The 21,193-nt window shown below is 36.7% G+C and overlaps 1 protein-coding gene across 15 annotated transcripts in view; it reads left to right on the top strand.

The window, feature by feature from the left end:
• otofa (otoferlin a) overlaps positions 1-21,193 on the top strand; it is a 75,597-nt gene that overhangs the window by 13,010 nt on the left and 41,394 nt on the right. For all 15 annotated transcript variants that reach the window (XM_079888902.1, XM_079888904.1, XM_079888900.1 and 12 more), the window contains exons 3-5: positions 12,079-12,167; positions 17,341-17,440; positions 19,144-19,340. In XM_079888902.1, coding sequence (XP_079745028.1) covers positions 12,079-12,167; positions 17,341-17,440; positions 19,144-19,340 — 386 coding nt within the window. The remainder of the gene's footprint in view (positions 1-12,078; positions 12,168-17,340; positions 17,441-19,143; positions 19,341-21,193) is intronic.

Genomic DNA, 21,193 nt, shown 5'->3' with positions numbered 1-21,193 from the left:
TAAATAATAAACTTCTCAGTGCTGTGTATTGTTATGGCTTATTGTTGCAGGGCTGTTGAGCATGCAGCCTGATGTTGACTGTGATGGACAGAAGCTTTTAGGCAGACGCTTGCTGCAGCTATGTACAAAATTGCCCTCCTTTACATCAGGGCCCGTATCCCTAAAGATTCTGAGAATCCTCTCAGAGAGCTCCTAACTTAACCTAAAAATTCCTTGCCAGGAGTTTTAGCTTAGAAGTGATTCCAGAACATTTTCAGTGAACTCTGAGCAAGGAATGGATGGAAAATCCTATCTTAGTGAGGAGGTGTGGTTGACCCCGTTGCTAGGTATGAGTCATCATTTCAAAAGCCGTGATTGGTTGATCCTACAAGTTTGATGAAAATGAACTTTTGGTGATAATGAGCAAAGGATGTACCCTCAAATCAATAAACATAATTATTCACTCTAATCTTATGCAGACTGTAATTGTAAATAATATTTCACATTCAAGAAAATATCTGGAAAATGAATAGTAAGCTGTAGGGGTTATAGCCTAACATTAGAATCTAAAATATGTGAAAACTTAAGCTCATTACACCCTGTTCAAATAATGATTCGTGTCTTATTTGCTCATATTAATATCCTAGCTGGCATATTTTGTACTTTCACTCCGATATGGACCCCATTGAAAACAAGATGGCCTATCTCAAGGGGCTGTCCTTAATGAAGTAGAAATTGCAACGTTACAACTCAGTGTGGTCTTAACGAGGGTAACACGGCTCAGCTTTTATCAATGTCTGTGATTGCTGGCTGGTCTATTTATGAAGGCTTGTTAACAAATATCCTACAAACACAGAAAATGGAGAAAAATCCTCTGTTGGCCATTTTGTGCAGCTGCTTAGGGGAACTCCTAAGCCACTAAAAGTCCTCTTCCCTGCTCTTAGCAGATCTCGCCTTAGGAGCCCTTTTTAGCGCTAGGAATCTTGAGGAATAGCTTTTATATTAACTGGGATTTTCGTGTCACTTTTAGGGGAAATTCTAAGAAAACGTCATGACTCTGAGAATTTTCTTAGAATTTGGCCGCTAGGAGCCACTTTTTGCACAAAAATTCTTTAGGGATACGGGCCCAGCTCTGCTGGAGTGCCTATCTTTAAATCATTGATTTTATCTGCAGGAGTCCAGCAAGAAACTTGTTAACAGCTGCTGATGTGAACGTTTGATGCTCACGCTGGTTAAGGCACTTCTTGTGGTGGATGAAACTTCAGTGGGCAGAATATATAGATCAGTGGCCGTATTCACAAAGCATTTTTTCTTACCACTAGGAGTACTCCTAAATCGCACTAAAAGATTTTAGCTAGAAGTTTTCTCTTAAAAGTTATTCACAACGCCTTTCAGACCTACTCTTAGTAAAGAAAAATGACAACTCCTAAACTAAGAGTGAGTCTTCGTTGCTATGGATGACTATATTACTCATGCACGAGCTTGACTGAAGTGACCACCTTGATTGGCTGATGATTGTAACGCGGGAATGATTCCTAACACCTCCCCTATGATGATGAGTGACAGGTGACAGGTCTGAGAATGCGTGCGCTACACAAGCAGTGCGAAGGACGGAAGATGATGAATAACTGAATAAATAGCCTAAATGAATAAAGAGTAAGGCAAAACAAATAGCCTAGTAGCCTAATGAAACATATGGATTGAAGCAATATCTTTGCAACATTATTGAATTAATCTGTCACTATATGCCTCTGCCTACGTTTGCAAAGAGAAGAACATTTTAATTTGATTCACAATGAAACGTTACAATTAGTTTACATGCAATGAGTAGCCTAGTTTTGGTTGTTGTTGGTGGCGTTATTGCATTATGCCTACTATGCTAAATTGTTCCCTCGCGATTGGAAGCTCCTGTAGCCGCCGCATACGCATTTCAAAACATCGCAACGTGAAATGCCACAAAAAGCGGTTTGTGAATAGGTCTTAGTGAGTTAGGAGTCCTCTCGACTTCTTTTAAGCTGTCCCAGGCTTAGGTGCTTTTTTTAGGGCTAAAATGAATTACTCTTAGTCAAAAAAATTAGGAGTCCTAAAGTTACGAGTGACACGCCCATTATTTTTAGGAGTTGCTCCTAAATTCGCCAGTTAGGAGCTACTTTTAGCCTTAAAATTCTTTGTGAATACGGCCCCAGATGTGTACAGATTTCATTACTATTGCTTGTATTTTAATGTCAAATATTAAAGAAAAAGAGTGATTGATGGAGAAAGACTTTGCTGAACCCATAGTGACATGTAATTTCTCTGAGACCTTGTTAACATTTATTATCATGCAGAGGAACACCAACCCCAGGCTTTTCTTAAACAACTTCCAAGGGGTATTTGGAAAGGATTTTGACCTCACTTTGGTGAACTTGTAAGTTCTTTTTTACATTATCATATTACATAAATCATAACTTTGCTTTAAATTCTGTAGAAATGCCAGGGTATTGGTTCGTGGGAGATATTTTCATATTTAGTTGAGCTTCTGTTATTTTATATTTTAATTTGTTTCCCATATAAAGAGTCAGTGCCACGAAAATGGCAAAGATCCTTCTCAATTGCTTTGGCTCATTTCTTGAAACAGACCGGACGTTCTCAACACTTTTGGTGCTTTTGCCAAAATAACGTGGATGGTTCGTCACAACACCATGGTTCACCTGCAAAAGTTCATACCTCTCCCAAAACAGTTCACTCATGTGTCAAAACTAAATTTCCTTCTCATTTAAACAGTCAGTGCCCCCAAAATGCTTCGTCCCTTTGGCATTGTGTAAGCACTGCAAGTCAAAATGTTTAGATGTTTTGTCACTATGGCAGAGGACCATTGAAATATCCCTCATGTCCACCTTTCAGTCTTAGCCCAGTCCTTCATTGACAATGGTTACTGTACTGTTTTTTGTCTAACAGAATACAATTGTGTATAAAACTGAAAAAAAGAAATAGGATTTTAGGGTAAGAGTAGCCTCCAAGGTTTGACTCACCTTGGTGGCCTGGCCTGGGCCATCGCTGGCCTGGGACATCCACAGTGGCCCGGTGGCCAATACTGTAATATTATATGGTATATACTGTAATATATATATATAATATATATTTGACAACTGAACAGACTATTGTGCATGTGATGACTTATACAATGAAATGACGCTGACACATTTTGGAGCGAACAACCATTAGACTGAGAATCAACAATCAGTTTAGATCAACAAGATCTATTCACTTGGAAATTGTGCTAAATGTAGGCTACCTGTACTTAATCATTTGCAAAGATGTACTGAGACATTGAGACATGTACTTAGACATTTGCAGTTTGATGAAATGAATGAGAAATTCAATTCTGTTGTGAACAATTGCCAAGTGGTTTGGAGGTTTGTCCATGTTGTTTTGAGAATGTAATTTCTGTTTCAAGAAATGAGCCAAACCAATGGAGAAAAACTGTAATACATTAGACTTATTAAACATACCATCTGCATTTTATTAATAAATAAATTTGCTGTTAGGTCTTGCAGAGAACGTCTCTGTATGATTGGCAAACAAGAAGGTGATGTTAAAAGTCATACAAGCTCAGGGGTGTCTTATTAAAGACAGAGGGAGCTGTGAGGTGAGCTATTTTTCTCGCACAGTGTCAATTATTTTTAATTTAATAGTTAATGATTCTAATACTGCTTCTTTAATTAAGTTAATGATAATGCAAACGTTATCTAGTAGAAATGTAATTCTTGTTTTGTTTTGAAGAAAAGGTAGTTGAGTCTGAAATGCGGCTGTTGGGGCTGCATAACACAATACATTTCGTTTTTGTGAATGCTAATGAGTAAATACTTGAAGTGATGACATAGTTGCACAGGAATACATAGTGTAATGAAACAAAGGGCAATAAAAGTATGTTTAAAGAATGAATACTTTTCCCCAAATCCTTTTTGTTGAAAAAAAATAAAAATTGTCTGCAAGAGATTATGACGGTGTTACCAGTGCTGATGTTTGTATAAATGCATGTATACCCATTTGAGGATGTTTACATGCCTCAGCCCTATTACTCCCATGCATTTAAGTTCATGTCCATCACAAAACTTCAGCTATGCCTATCACACTGCATCAATGTCTCAGTGAAGAAATAAGAGTTGCTTTCTCATTATGCTGATGGGGAATTGTCTCATCATGACCAGCATATCTCATTTGATTTGATCATTCTCTTCAATGGCCCAATGAAGCACCAAATTGCATCAATCTCTCTCTTTTGTCAGTCTAATCATTTTTTCTGTTCAGCTTTCCAACAGTTTTCAACCATACTTCACGCTGCCAGAGAATGAAATGTTGACGTTTCACATTAGATGCTGTTGTGTTTGCAATGAAAAGCTGACAAATTAATTTGATGTTTTAAAAGATGTGAAGGTTGAACTTATCGAGCTAGAGATCAGATACATGTAAAGCAGTGATTCTCAAATGGTCATGCTTTAGGACCTTCATGTTCGTGGCAAGTCCCAAAATAGTGTAAAAAGTAAAAAAAATTGTTTTATATATTTATTAATGGTAATGCAGGAGGCCTTTCAGTGTGGAGTTTTGCATGTTCTCCCTGTGTCTGTGTGGGTTTTCCTCCAGGTGCTCTGTTTTCCCCACACAATCCAAAAACATGCAGTATAGGTGAATTGGAGATGCTAAATTGTCTGTTGGTGTGAATTTGTGTGTGTGTGTGACTGTGTGTGAGTCCCAAGCCATGTATTATGGATGGTTGGGGAAAGACCTGGCTACACCTTTGAAAAAAATCATTGCCAAGAAAATTCATTGCCAGTCTCTCGCGGCAAGAGATTGCACATAGAAAATCACCAAGAGTCGGATGCGACTGAAAAAGGTTAAAGGGGTGGTATAATGCCCTTTTCACAAGATGTAAAATAAGTCTTTGATGTCCCCAGAGTGTGTATGAGAAGTTTTAGCTCAAAATACCCCATAGATATTTTTATATAGAATGTTAAAAAATTCACTTTTTGAGAGTGAGCAAAAGGGCACCGTTTTTGTGTCTGTTCCTTTAAATGCAAATGAGCTGCTGCTCCTGGCACAGGGGGCGGAGCTTCAACAGCTTGCACTCACACAGACATGCACTGAAAATTTCAAAAACTTTTAGCCTTTTATGTTCAAACCGGATTCAGACAATGATGGAGAGACTCAAGAAGAAGTGACAACATGTAGAAGCAACATTTCTGAATGGTTAGTTGATGAATTTATTAAGCTTATGTGTAGTTATCTTCTAGTCATTGATTAGCATATTCTGTCTTGATAATCTATTAATCGTGTTCAGGGGGCGGGGTTTATGTAGATTTTAGGGTTAGTGATGTCACTAACCCGGGAGGAATGTGGTGTAGTCTCTACCAGCCGTTTGTTGTAGTCCTTAAAAAGCGATTTCTTTAAAAGCAAATATCTCCCTTTGCTTTGAACTTTGAGCACTGTAACTTTGCAGATGTTGTTTATGCTCAAACAGCAACATTACACACTAGCTAAAGTTAGAAAAGTGAAATCATAATCAACCACCCCTTTAAAAAATGTATTTATAAAGAGGCTTTTTTAAAATAGTTTGAGTGTTTGATTTTTAAATGTTTTGACAGAAGCACCCCAAAATTATTAATAATATTGAATACAATTGATATACAATTTTTTTTTTTAAATAGTATAGTTTTTTGGTCCTGGTTTTTGAGGATGAGTGCATGTCACACAACCTTTCCATGTTGAAACTTATACCAATTGACATTTGTACTTTGACTTAAATAACAGACAGGTGAATCATTTTCTCCTCCATTTATTAAAAGTTAATAAACTTATTTGTGTTTATATGCTATCTATGCATAATTATGCAGTTTGCAGTTAGCATGTTTTCCCCTGCTGTTTGTGACCCTATCAGATATATAACAGCTATATATATAACAGATATATAACAGCTGTGGATTAAGCTAATAGCTAATAATTAAATGAACAAAAGTTCTGTTTCATTCAAAAACAGGCTAGCATTTTGCATTTAACTAAACTACCTTACAGTGTACAATCTCTATACTTGCATACTACCGTGCTGCTGGCTTAAAGCCTCTAACATTACTGCCCCCTGTCTTTATCAATTGTTAAACAAAATACAGACATGTAAATGCATGTCAGCATTTCTTTTGATGCTTTAGATTTAATGGAAAAGGAAAGGGGAAGATATGAGCTTGTTGTGACTCAGAATTGAGAGAGGTCACCTAGCGAAATCTGCGGAGGGTGAGATGTTTGAGGTGCTGCAGGAGAACTCACACACTGTGAGGCCATATGGTGTAGAGGGAAGAGGGAAGAAGTAATAGCCGCATTAAATCATCCCAGATTACTGCGGTAAATCAAAACAATCTGTTTTAATAAGCTTAATTAGCTGAAATGTTCCCGAGAGTTGGCCGCACACTGCGAATCTGAAATAATTCTGAAATAAAAGTGCTTTAACTTGTTGTATTAATGTCAGGAAACGACTTTATGTGGCAGCATGAAACATTACAGAGGTTGGAAGATAGATACGAAGAGAAGAGCTGAGAAATCGAGATTAAAAACTCAAATTACAAGAAAAACGAAAAAAGGGGAGAACAAGAGACCAAAGCACAGCATGCGAGAAGGAGACAGATACAAATGTAGGAGAGGAGGAGGAGGAAAAAATGTTAGAGCAAGCGAGTGTGAGAAAGAGAATCACCGGGGGGGTTGACTAAGGAGGCTGATTAGAGATGCGGTTTGATGTCAGGACCAGTGCACATTTTTTACCTAATAGAGGCATTGATTTCAATGAAAGAGTTGAGTGTTCATGCGTCTTTCCATTATCTGAATCACAGACAAAAAGAAAGAGAGAGCGAGAGAGAAGTGAGGGGGAGGGAGATGTGGCATGTCAGTGTGTGATCCTTTGCCATTGAATAATTCACTCTCCATGCATTCAAATCGTGAGGAGGCTCTTAGTTTCTTTGAGCTGAATTACAAACTCAAATCACCTCAAGTCTTCACCATCACTGATGCAGAGAGCTCATCTATTCACAGCTTATGTAAGAGGGGGAGGACAACATTGGTGAGATAAATTAAATGCTAGTTGGTAAAACGTGACTGAGGTTGGTGATAAAACCAGGATCCACATTTTTAAGTGAAGGAATCTGTACATTTTTATGGTAGTTATTCAACGTCTTTTCAATAATAAGACATTCGTTCAAATGAACTGACTCCAGACTTGATTCTCAGTGTAGTATCAGACTTTTGGACTCAACTGTAACATCATTTGTACCTTCATCAATTAAATACTGGACTCTGATTTGTCGATCGCAGTAACGCTGTGTATCAGACCGCTCTCTATTACTTTCATGTCTCTCATATCACACTGCAGACTCACTCTTGATTCATACAAACAGAACTGGTGCTATTGATTGTAGTGAAAATTCACTACTTTAATACTGTTTCAGTGTTTGTCTTGTCGCTATAGGCTGATTGTTTTGTACATTGTAATGGACTTTTTTCTTAGTGGGAGTTTTAAGATTTGTTGTGGAGCTAATTGTACATTATGCATATATTATAGTTGATTGGGATTCTATAGGGGAAAAAAATGCTTTCATGCCATGTTTCTTTGGTTTATGAGAGTCTGTAGTGTATCCTAGAGAAAAAACTAGAGTAAAAGAAGAGGATAAGAGAATAGGCTGCAGTTATCTGCAGTGAAATAGAGTCCAGTCAACAAGACACTGAGTGAATCTGTAATGTCACAGCTCTCTGAGCTCAAACCTCATGACACCAGGATGGGGAGATAAGTCTTTTTTTCACGGGCAGACGCCTGCATTTCAGGCATTTCTTTCGAATATATCCTTTGTGTGATCGCCTTTTTTGTTTTAAAAACATGAAATTATCCTTTAAAAGTTATACTTTTTGTTAAAAACATATTTAATTAAGTTTATTTTTAACCATATTTTTTTCCCCGTTTTAACCATGCATCTAACAAAATGGGGTGAAGCTTATGCTTTGAAAATGAGTGCAGAGCCATGCTATTTTTGTCCAATTAATTTTTATTTCCTGGGTTAATTAGTCATGGTGAGCAACTGTGAACTGGCGGTACATCTTTGTGTTGATGAATTCAGCCTTCTTACAAATGCTATTACAAGAATAACTCTAAGCTGCATAGAATTTTTTCAAAGTTTATAATCAGCAGCCCATATCATCTGCAAAGATAATTTGATCCTCATCTGATCTGCATCTATGGGCACAGTCACTGTAATTCCTTCTAATCTGTTCTCTAGATAGCCAGCAGCATTTGTAAGAGTATTATTAATTATTGTAAAGGGTATGTTGCAACTTGTCACAGGTTCTTGTAATAATATTATCTGTAATTATTTGTGGCAAACTGAATTATGCACAGTTGTTTACATTTTCAAACAATATTCTGTTTTTTCTTTTATAGGGATGCACAATATATTAAGATTCTGGCCTTTTACCAATGAGACAATATTTTCATGTTATGGCTGTCTATAACTGTTATAATTCTGATGTTAAAATTCTATACTATTTTGTCTGAGGAAATGAAAAACAAAACTCAAATGAATAATTTTAAATGCTACAAGTGGATTTAGGCATCACAACGTACAGTATAAAGATGAGATTTGATAAAGATAACATTTAACAGCAATAAGGCGATAACTGACCTATAATATATTTTGTGCATCTCTGTTAATTTCTAATTGATAAGCAATAACACCCCATCAGACAATTTTAAACATCTCACAAATTGCTTTTGATTCTCGATGTTACGTTTGCGTGATAATGGTTGGGATTTTTTGAAGGATATCCATCAGAGTGACTTCCAATAGCTGTCTGTATGTTTGTTTTTTCATTTATCCACAGGGAGCATAAGCAAGTTAAAGAGATGATTCCTATCTCTACTCTTCATGTTCCTTATTCTTCCCCATACTCTCCGAAACGCCTCTCATCTCAAGCTTTCTAATAACCGTACTAAAGGTTAATGTACACGAGGGATTAGTTCTAGTGAGTTTAAAATAAGCCCTCACTGCCAGTTAATTCTTTCTCTCTAATGAGCAACTCCATCTCCTCTTGTTTATTCTTCCTCATTTTTTGCACCATCCGTGGGAGTGAATATAGATTCTGCACTGGAGCTCAGGGATTTGAGGGGAAAATCCTCACTCCGCTTGACTGGACTTTACCCCGTGGGTATTTGGCTCAATCCGTGAAGGCAAGCAAAGCGCACTATTCCTGCAGTGTACTCCATCAGTGGCTCCTCTCTGTAGGTTTAGCATATAGATGTGTCCTGAGGTTTGTGCAGCTGCTCGAGTGCGAATGTAGGTGGTTTGAGACATCTAGTAAATCTCACATAGACCCTCTTTTCAGCCTTTTGTGTTCAACGACTTTACAGTTTCCATACATGCCATATGACTCTTTTTGAGACCCTCCCGTGTTCCCGTTTTTACCCTTCTGTATTATAAAATGTTCAGATGTAGTTCTATTGAAGCATCTGGTATGTATCGCTCCCTCTCTAGTGAGGATCATGTCTCTCATCGCATTAACTGCTCATACTGTGATGAGAACCCATAACATTCAAATAGACAAATGATCCTAATGTGGAATATAAGACCGTAGGTGTCCTGTTGACAGAAGTTTGCTTTTGTGTGTGTGTGTGTGTGTGTGTGTGTGTGTGTGTGTGTGTGTGTGTGTGTGGTTAATAACAGCATCCCATCCTCAACAACCAAGCTCAACATGTTTTATCCCATTAAGTTTCACTAGATTCTTAAATACGTTATTTCCTTGTGTAAGCCTCATTTACGTAGCACCCGGACAAGCTCAATTTCCTTTAAAAATATATATATATATATTTTCTGTTTGTGTTTATATGCAAAGTCGTAAAAAGCTATTCTTTTTACTGGATATTATTTAGGTTAAATGTATACATAGTGCAATATCATCCACAAGGAGCTGTCTGGGGTTCAATTTAAAAAATAATTATTCCCCAATCTGCCCTGGTTCAACTAATTATTTGAGCATACTGATGAATTTAGTGGCCTTATTATTTTGTATCTAGTTTCCTATAATCTTTGTTTTCCCCTCAGCTCTTTTCTGTAGGCTTACTGCATCTTTGTTTACTGCAGACTTATATATATATATATATATATATATATATATTTTTTTTTTTTTTTTTTTTTTTTTAAAGAAATGAATACTTTTATCCAGCAAGGATGCACTAAATTGATCAAAAGTGAGAGTGAAGACATTTATAGTGATACAAAAGATTTATATTTCAAATAAATGCTGTTCTTTTGAACATTCTATTTATCAAAGAATCCTGAAAAAAAAGGTTACCTAACAAAACATTTTTAAATGGTAATTATAGCAGTGATTTTCTCTTTTAGCTTCCAACATGAAACATAGATGGCAACAGTTAGGGAGACAAATTATCGCCTGGCAAACTTTAGTAAAGTGCCCTCAATCAAGGCACAATGTTTTGTTTCTGCAATTACATGTGTCAAAATGTGTGATGGAGTGAAGACATACCTATTTTCCATATGCTTTGTTTGCACTGCATTTGGAGAAGAGAAACACATCTCTGATACGATTGTAATAACAATTAACATCTATGTGTTCAGTTCAGTTCTGTAGACATGTTGTTATCACGTGACTTTAGAATTTTTTTTAGAATTTGCTTGTTAAAGCTACACTGTGTAATTTTTTAAGTTGATTCTTAGCAAAAAACACTTTCTTTAAAAATGATATGTGCTCATTAATGTGTAATTACTTCTACCAACTAATCAAGTATTCTCGTAAGCGTAGAATCTGCCATTTAGAATACATACGAGCGAGTCGCTCGAATGGCGGCAGCCATGTTGCGCCTCCATCTTGAAAATACATTAGCCAAAGTGGGACATACCTGGAAATTCAAGTTTCGCCTTTCGCGTTTTGACACTCAGTGGCACCGTGACGAATGCGAGGGAGAGATTACTCGCGACTGCCGGCAGATTTGAAGTAAAACGGCCACCGTAGGAGTTAAAACGCCCTCTGAACGGGAGGGGCTAGAAAGTAATATTCAGTTGGTAGTCATAAACAATTTCACCGCTAGATGGGAGAAAATCCTACACAGAGTAGCTTTAAATGTGGTTGTCACTCCTGTAAACTAAACTTGTGTTCAAAACAGGATTAAGCAGAAGTGATAGCCTTATCTACCTGCACGTGGCCTCTGTGACTTTTTAACCACACTTCAACAAATCTCATTCCCTAGCCAGTGCATCCTGGCCAGTCTCAGCTCTGCACTGATTGATTTGGCAAGAAACATTGTGGTCGCACAGCCTTGCAGTGGAGTACCGCTGTTCTCCATAATCGCAGTGAAACAGAACGCCTCAGCAGCCTTCGGGGCAGCCCGTTTGTCTGTATAGATCAGTGTGCCAGATGGGAGTCCATGTTGGAATCATGAGCAAGCTAATGCATCATCCCACTGTTTAGAGCCCTAGCACCAGAAAAGACTCCTACAGTGTCATAAATTGCAAGTTTGCAACAATTAGTTTGAAAGGGAAGCAAATGGGTCGTCCTTCAGTATCCTATAATATTCACACTGAAATCCCTAGTAAAGTTTGGCATGTTTATGGCAAGTAAATGGGCTGACCTTAGTGTATTAAGATTGAGACTAGTGTATTTCTATCTTTGGTTGTAATAGAGAAAATGGGCACATTTAGTAATAGTAAAGGACTGCTTTATTGTGCAAATGATAAAATCTGTCTAATTCTGTTCCATTTATGACTATTTTTGCAACTTTATATCTCACAATGTGGCTGTGTTATTTTAAACATAATCTCAAAATTACCTTTTTAATGTTTTATTCGGAAGCATAAATGGGCTTCCGTATAGATCACCAAGCACGACATTATCGATAACTTTAGCCCGTCTTTATCTGTGCTCATATGAAAGTCTAATGGTGCGGTGTTGTACTAGAGCTATTTTGGTTATGGACCCAATATAGTGTGAATAATAAGTATGGAAATGTCTACAAATGGTCAGCTCTGTTTAAACAGATTGAACATATTGATTTTTGGCTTTGTTTGGTTTGTTTTCCAGGCGTTCCGATGGCCAATCGGGAGTCAAGTGGATGGAGACGAGATGCTGGAGATCCAAGTGTTTAATTACAGCAAAGTCTTTACTAACAGGTATGATAATTCAATACATTTGCTGTGTGACTTCAGATCAGCTCAAAAAAGATTGCAGCCTATTAATATACAGTACTTGCTTCTGAATGTACAGTATTTATTGACTGACATCTATATAGATTTAAGAGGCTATGATCAGAAAATACATTATAATCAGTACACATACAAGGATTATTGCAGTCTAAAATAAATCTAAACAAGATATTGAGTGGAACAAGGCTATAAACAAAGCCTAAATACATTTCCATTTAGTTCAAGTAATTAACATTCATGGCTTCAACCTATGGTCTCCAAACACACTCCAGCAACAAAGCATTGGGTATTTAAATGTTCTCTTAGACAAACTAAGGCTTGTTTGTTTAGCAATAAGTCTTTGTTATTTCCATCAGACCATACAGGACCTCATAACTCGTACATTTTCTTTGTGATGCTGGTTTTCATAATATGTTGTATTGACAGTCCATTAGCAGTGTAGCAGGGCTGCCAACTTTTGAGTTTAGCTTGGAGTGAGGTTTTTTTTTGGGGGGGGGGGGGGGGGGGGTATGTAATTGTGATTGTCAAAACATTTGGTAACTAAATAGAATTTTATGAAGTTTAGTGACAACATGTTACAATGTTTACATTGTACAATGACTGGTAGGATACAGTTTTTATTATTGCTTGACTAAAATTTCAAGATTTCAATTCCATTCTTGTGATTTGATTCCGATTTTGATTCAATATTGACTAATTTGGATACATGTTTATTTTAAATTTTATTTAAAAAAATAATCTCACCTAATGCAGTAAACGTAGAGGGCCCAATCTGCTGGTATTATTAAAGGTTAAAAATAACAAATTAAATTAAATATAATGCAGTTTTTGTTATAATAACAATTATTTAATTACATAAGTAAAAATATAATAAATATGTAATATTGTGCTCAGCAAAATCTCCTTTCTAGCTATTTTTTCTATTCAATTAACATGCTATGGTCATTAAATGGCTTTCCTGAGGTAAATGTAACGTTATGTGACATAATTGTTCTCCTGCTGTTATATTGACCTCTTTCTGTGGTTGAAAAACACTAATTGGTCGATATTATGTATACTTTCGGTAAGTTGTACTGCATCTTGAAAATAAAAAAGTAACAGATGATCGGTTCACGTGCACTTGAACTGAGGCACTCACCGATCTGTCACGTCACATTTACAAGCGCCAAACGTATTTTTGTCTGAATTTCATAATAAAATTGACGAAATCTAAGAGCTGAGAATTAGTTTCATATTAAAAGTAGGTTACCTCTTTGCTCCGCAATTTTTCTGTGCATGAGAAAATGGATGTGTGGCGTGAGAGCTTGTGAAAAGTGTAAATTGCGTGAGTCTCACGCTCAATGCGTGAGAGTTGGCAGCCCTGGTGTAGATTATTTGATCTATTTATGCTTTAGTAGAGTGGTAGTTATTGACATTAATTAAATACTGCCAATTCTAATTTACACTCATTCCCGAGATATGAATGAGAGAGCAGCCACAGAATAGAGGTTCGCCTATCAGTTCCGGTTATAGTATTTTCCAGAAACTTGTTGATTGGATGCAGTGCAGTTTATTTCCTGTTCATGTACCTGTCAGTGTTCACTCTGTGAAGCTTTTCTCTGAAACTCTGAAGGAGTGCTGTGGTCTTTTCTATATACTGTATGTATTCCTCTAGAGGTGATGGATAGGCTGACAATCTTTACTAGCTGTTCTCCACTAAATGACGTGCAAATTCTGTGGCCTGAAAGCTTGACACTTCTCCTGAGGCAGACGTCAGTGTGAGTTGGTGCGTGCGAGTGTATACCGTTATCTTGGTCTGGCTACATCAACGTGACTGAGTAAATTTGCAGCTGTCGTGAGCACAAGTAGAAAAATCTATCATGACTAATAAGTTAATTTAATTGTAGTACAATCAATGGTCAGCACTTTGTTTTGTTATCATAGGCATTGTTTAGAGCTGACAGTGTCACCTGTGAATAGATCACAATGTATAAGAAGAGCATCTGATGAATAATTCACATGCCCCTGTGACATATGTTAACCGCGCCACTCATTAGCTATTTGTTTGTTATTTACAGATGTAATTTCTATCCATCATATGCATTACGTAGCTGACCTGATCGTGATCTATGCGAACTCAGTAGATCGGGACAAAACACCAGGTGTGAGACCGTTGTGTACACGCAGCAGACCGATGTGTAGCTCAGAAACTCTATCTTCCTTATGACAGACAAGGTTATACATTACATTAGAGGTGAACAATTCCTAGCCTTGGGAAGATCAGGCAGTAATTGAGAATTAATGGTGATTCATTCAACTTGCTGTTGTTGTTTCATGACCAAATGACCACCAGGTGGTGACGTTGTAGATGCCTGCAATAGCATTAATAGGATCCCATCCTGCAAATAAAGACCATATGAGAAGAAATCAAATAGATAATAAATAGTTTGGGTATCAGTAAAGAAAAAGAAATTGATACTTTTAGTCAGCAAGGACACATTGAAATGATCAAACATGACAGTAAAGACATTTATACTGTTACAAATAAATGCTGTTTTGAACTTTTTAATTGTATTCATTAAAGAATCCTGAAAAAAAGGTGTCATGTTTGTGACACTTAAGCACCAAATCAGCATATTAAAATTATTTCTGAAGGATCATGTGACATTGAAGACTGCTGCAATGGCTGTTAAAAATTCAACTTTTTTCATCACATGAATAAAATACAAAATAGTAAATTAAAATAGTAAACACTTATTTTAAACCGTAATCACATTTCACAATATTATGTTTTTTTTTTTTACTGTATTTTTGATCAAGTAATGCAGCCTTGGTGAGCATTCAAAAAACATATATATGTTTTAAATAGTCACCGTGTTTTAAAAAGTATTGGTAGGTTAGTAATAAGCCTGTGTGTGATGTAATGGTTTATGTCAGTGAATGTATGTCAAGGAACTGGGGTGCGATTTCATGCATTTCATTAGTAATATCACTAGAAGGCAGAGAGTACACTGCGGCTCTATAACAGGATCCGTCACTGATAACTGCAGAACTGTAGATAATGTGCAGAGGAACCGCAAATTCCAGCTCAGAATTCCAACACAGCCACTCATTATATTACTAACGAAATGAGAACTCCTGCCAATCCCCCTCAATTTATATTGTGGTTATAGTCTTCACAGTAACAGTACATTTTTAAGGATTAAAAAAAACAGTTAAGTAGTATAAATAAGTCGGAAATACTTACAATTATCATTTAGGAAATCTGATCTCATCTGAAATCAACTTGCATGTATCATAGGATCAATTCTAAATTGGTATTAATGTACTGTAGAAAATTCATATAAGAAAAATGGAAAAGCAACATGGGATTAACTGTTGTGAATTCTCATGTTCTGACCTCTCCAAAAAAAGAGAATGGACTTGTCAAGGCAGGACAGTAAATTATAGAGCAGATGAAAGTCAATTGTCTGTTGTTTGTTCAGAGGATCAATAATGTATGAGGGATCTTTAGAAAAGTTGATCAAGAGCCAGAACCTGATCCAGGATCAGTGAATTATTCACCCGTGGATGCATGCAGTTCATAGACAGTCACAAAGCCATCATTTCGCCACCGAACTGGTCGCATATCAATCACAATGGTCTCTTTTCCTTTATCGAGTCCCTCTAGATGAACAATGGTGCTGACTGAGTGTGTTTTCACATCCGAATACAGCTGTAGCTCAGAGGCAGGTGCTGAAACTGTTAGCGGTTCGAATGGTTTGATGTGTTTTCTCATCAAATTTTCTGACTACATGGATAGGCCCGCCTGTCTTTCTCTTAGACAGTGATGCAGTAATAGACAAGAGAGTGTGTGTAAGCTAACTACATGTGGCATTTAATTGGTCAGTCCAGAGTTCCTGATTGCTTTTGTTCACTGCCTGTCACTTTTCATACCGAGAGATGAGCTAACAAGCAGACAGAAATACCCATTCCTATCTCGCATATGTTTGTTGATCTTCTTGTGTCTAGATTTGTCAGTCTTTATTCCTCTAAACTCAAAACAGACATTGTGGTTACATAAAAAGCATGTGTTTGTGTCCCTAGGAGTGATTGCAGCTGGTAGTAAAGAAATTAAACTGCCCTTTTTGATAGGAAATGTTTAAATGATTCAAAGATGGGACAGTTTTCAGATATTTATTTGCAGAATAGTGATTAAACAATAAAAAAAAGTGTATTTTAATAATGTTATTTTTGAACAATACATCCAATTCATTAGTACTTTTAATTCCGTTAAAGGTGCACACAGTATGTTTTTCCTAACAAACAATAAATATATAATGCTTTTGAAAAATCAAGTCCAGACATTTCAGCAGTCTAATAAAAACCGTTTTGTTGAAATCACACGACCAACACTATTATCAGACACTTTCACTCACAGAATTACACTACTGTTTGGGGTCAGTAAGATTTTTTTTTTTTAAATGAAATTAATACTTTTATTTAGCAAGGCCAAAATATAATCACAGTAAAGACTTTTACATTGTTTCAAATAAATGCAATTTTTTTTTACATTTTTTTTTTTTACTCTGTTCATCAAATAATCCTCAAAAAATCACGTTGGTTTCTTTTTCATCTGTGAATATAGCGAGAAATGTTTCTTGAGCAGCGATTCAGCATATGAGAATGATTTCTGAAGGATCATGTGACACTGAAGTCTGGAATAATGATGCTGACTGCTGAAAATTCAGCTTTTGCCATTGAAAACAGTTACTTTAAATTGAATAATATTTCACAATATTACTGTATTTTTGATCAAATGAATGCAGCCTTAGTGAGCAGTAAAATCGTACCGATCATGGCTGACTGCTAATAGCAGTAGTAGTAAATGTAAAAATGATAAAAACAATTATAAAACAGTTGTAAAGACTTCTCTATCTTCAAAGTTCATGATATTCGTCTCAGCTGTACATACTTCAAATATATATATAAAAAAATCATGTATCGAGTCACATATGTATTTGTGTGTGTGATAACAGAGTTGGTATTTTTCACAGGCTCTTTGTAGCTGTCGCAGTGTTTCTCCCTCACCACCCTTACAAGCTCAGTGCACATCGGGTCAGACCAAAGTGTTAGATCGTTATTTAACACAACTGTCTGACCGAACTTCTTCTGTTTGCAGGTTAATTGGCACTTTCCGCATGGTTCTACAGAAGGTGGTGGAGGAGGGTCACTTGGAGGTGTCTGACACTCTTATTGACGACAATAACACAGCCATACGGGTGAGACGTGAGGATTACAGACAGTGCGTGTGCTTGTTTTTCTTCTGGTCTGACAGATCAGAAATGCTCTTTTTTTCCATATAACACACCCACTCACAAAAACATCCATTCACATATTTCACCAGAGGGTCTAGCTTTGCACAACTTGCACAAAACCATCGTTGTCATGGTTACATGTCTACTCGGAGGCTATAAGGAACTATACAGTTTTATTTCTCTCTCTCTCGCTCTCTCTGATATCCACCCAGGTTGATTTCTATAGGGGTCCGGCTCATCCCTATGTGTCAGAATAGCAGCTCGATAATAAAGGAAATGTATCGTGTAGCTTAAATATTAAACTTATTTTCTCCATTAAGCTTCCTTTGACTCTTGCTAATCTTATCACTTAAGATCTTACCAGTTTGGTTATTGCTCCTTTAAAACATTTTCGAACTAAGTGAATCTTAAATGCAACTTCCAAAAGTAACTTGTTTGTGACTTTAATTGACTTTATTGTAAGGAGTAGTAAGTGTTTGTCTTGCACACTGTGGCAGAAACGATCTGTTCACATGCCTAAATTTGTTACATTTTCACCAATAATTTCCTTTAAACTGTCAACACTTTCATTATCTGCCCACCTTTTTACGGCACAACACAGGAAGAGTTATTGTTAAAATGTCAAAGCTGTTATGCAACACGATGCATGGTGATCACTGGCTGGTTCCTGGTCATGTTTTATCTTGCTTAAGGCTATGCAGTCATTCATTCGTTTTGCAGGACACTGAATAAAAGCTCTCTCAAACTTTGTCAAAGTATAAATTAAAACGTTGTTGCTAGAAAAACAGAAAACTTTCCAAAAAATGAGCCATGTTTTATTGGATATATTACCAAGAAAAGTAAGTCTTAAACTTGTCACACAGTATTGAGTGACGATATGTCAGATGTTTCTCCTCCACTTCAACCCATTTCATCCTTGACCCAGTGCAATTCTGACACTATTGTAATGTTTGTTAAGCAACTTTTATTTTATGGAAAAATAAGATCATAATACGTACTTTCATGCAACTTGATCCACTTGTACTTACACTGTGCACAAACTATAAACCACTGGTCAACCACTGAGACCTCAGCAAAGCTTGAAATTTGTCTTGTTTAATTAAAGCAGGGGTTATATCTAAGTAAAGCTGTTCCAGGGCTCAGGTTCTCCCTTTTGTATGACATGTACCCCTGGGAGAAGTGACCATCAGGCAGTTGAGAGAGATAAGCTGGACTGAGGCTAAATTGTTCCTTGTTCCTTTTAATGAGTTTGTAAACATGAGAAGGAAAGGGTAACTGATGCTGACAGACTGCCACATGGGTTAGCTAGCATGACCCTAACCTTAGCACTTAACTCTAACACCTAACCTGAACCCTATTGTTCTACCTCTCTTCAGCTTAAAAGTTGTGTCTGGGTTAGACAAGTGTTATTGCTTGCTTTATTGCTTGTGAAACCTGTGAGTGTTTATGTATTCTTATTAAAAAATCAATTTCGTTGTTTGTTCAGAAGCCTACTTGAAAGAACATGCACAAAAAGACAATCATATTTATGTTATTATATTATATTATTCAGTAGTCCACTTGAAAAAGATAGACATGCCTTACTGTATATGTTCAAGTTTTTACTGGGCATATGACATACTGTATATGCATAATTCATTTTCAACTTTTTTGTTGTTGTATTTCAGACAAATATTTCCATAGAGATCAAATATCAGACCATGGACGGGAGTGTGAAGGTGTGGAGCGATGGTGAATTCCTTGATGTTCCAGATGACTGTGATGGAACCTTTCAATTTGAGACAGACAGTTTACTATCTGGACGCAGCCTGAGCTCCGGGACATCACCTGGACGATCTATCCACGGCATTCCCACATTCCGGAAGTGAGTGTGTCTTCTTAGCCGATCACTGTTAACACAATCACCCTCATCATCATCACCCTCGGTATGTAGTGGCTTATATTGAACAGATAACTCTGTGATGAAGAAGATAATGAGGAGGAAATTAGATTAAGCATTCTTGCATATTTATTATTGTACTGTATTTGACATGTCAAGTCAAGTCGATTTATTGCCATTCCTCTGTATAGAGATATACAATGGAACAAATGTCTTGCCTCACAGGACCACAGTTCTATATAAACATACAGTACAGTGCAAAAGTCTTAGGCATGTTAATACATAACTACCCCCCCCCCCCCCCCCCCCCAAAAAAAAGGTTTTAAGTCAGTTATTTATATCTTTTGCTGTAGTGTGTCATTAGGAAATATCAGTTTACATTTCCAAACATTCTTTTTGCCATTAATTGTAATAATCCAGTGAGATTTGTGTATGCACAAGGAGTCTGACAACAGCCGGTATGATCTGATCTCACCATCATCGAGTCCGTCTGTGATTACATGAAGAAACAGAAGAAACTGAGACAGACTAAATCCAGAAGAACTGCGGGAACGTCTCCGAGACGCTTGAAGAAACCTTCCTGCAAAGCTTCCTGAGAAACTATGCGCAAGTGTACCTGGACAAAAGCTGTTTTAAACGCAAAGGGTCGTTACACCATATATTGATTTGAATTAGTTAATAGAAGTTAAATCATAAATAAATTCAATTTGTGATTCTATTTTTGAAAGCATTCTCAGCATTTTAACACAAGTGCCAGTGCTTTTCACAGTACTGCAGCTTTGCAGGAAGGTTTCTTCAAGCGTCTCGGAGACGTTCCCGCAGTTCTTCTGGATTTAGTCTGTCTCAGTTTCTTCTGTTTCTTCATGTAATCACAGACGGACTCGATGATGGTGAGATCAGATCATACCGGCTGTTGTCAGACTCCTTGTGCATACACAAATCTCACTGGATTATTACAATTAATGGCAAAAAGAATGTTTGGAAATGTAAACTGATATTTCCTACTGACACACTACAGCAAAAGATATAAATAACTGACTTAAAACCATTTTATTTGGGGGGGGGGGGTATTAACATGCCTAAGACTTTTGCACAGTACTGTATATGTATATTATATCAATTTTTGCTGAGTAATGAATACATGGACAAGTTAAATGTGTGGGATGTATTGATTTCCTCTAAGCCTTTTAGTCTCCACAGGGCATTTAATCCATAAATTATAACCATATACAGACACAACACTATTCCATCATGGTTTGTGCGTGGGCACCATTAGTGGTTTTATGTGGATATGTTTACATACTGATGTGTATGAATGATTAATGTTAGGGGGAGTTGTTAAAAGATACTATTAGGAAAATTAGAGCAGCCACAATAGAGATTTTTTGTGCTTTTGAATGGTTGTTTGGATTGTTTTGAAAGCCCTGTTTCATTTAGATATTGTATTTGATGATGGCAATTAATTACTAATTGTTCAAACAACAAATCACATTATTATCGAAACAAATAGTGATTCTGGAATTTTAGATTCATGTTCACTTAAGCAAGTGATGAAAGGTGATGTTTTTATCTGTTCTGATTCACCTTGCTTGCCTTCTCATTTCTCTATAATTGTGTCTTCATTTAAACTTCACATTCTTCTGTATAACTGCAACTTCTCATGTCTTCACTCAGGATGAAGTGATGTTTGAGACAGTTTGTATCTATACGCTATTCTGTTCATGTTGCCTCTGGAAATGGGCCTTATATTCATGCATGATAATAGTTACTAATAAAGCAACTTAAGCATATTTTAATTTAGCATTAATTAACTGCAGATGGTAACGGTAAATGAGAAG

Source organism: Squalius cephalus (genome assembly GCF_949319135.1).
Source record: "Squalius cephalus genome assembly, chromosome: 12".
Classification (NCBI taxonomy): domain Eukaryota; kingdom Metazoa; phylum Chordata; class Actinopteri; order Cypriniformes; family Leuciscidae; genus Squalius; species Squalius cephalus.
Note: the sequence above shows the minus strand (reverse complement) of the source record. Positions and strands in the feature narration are given on the sequence as shown.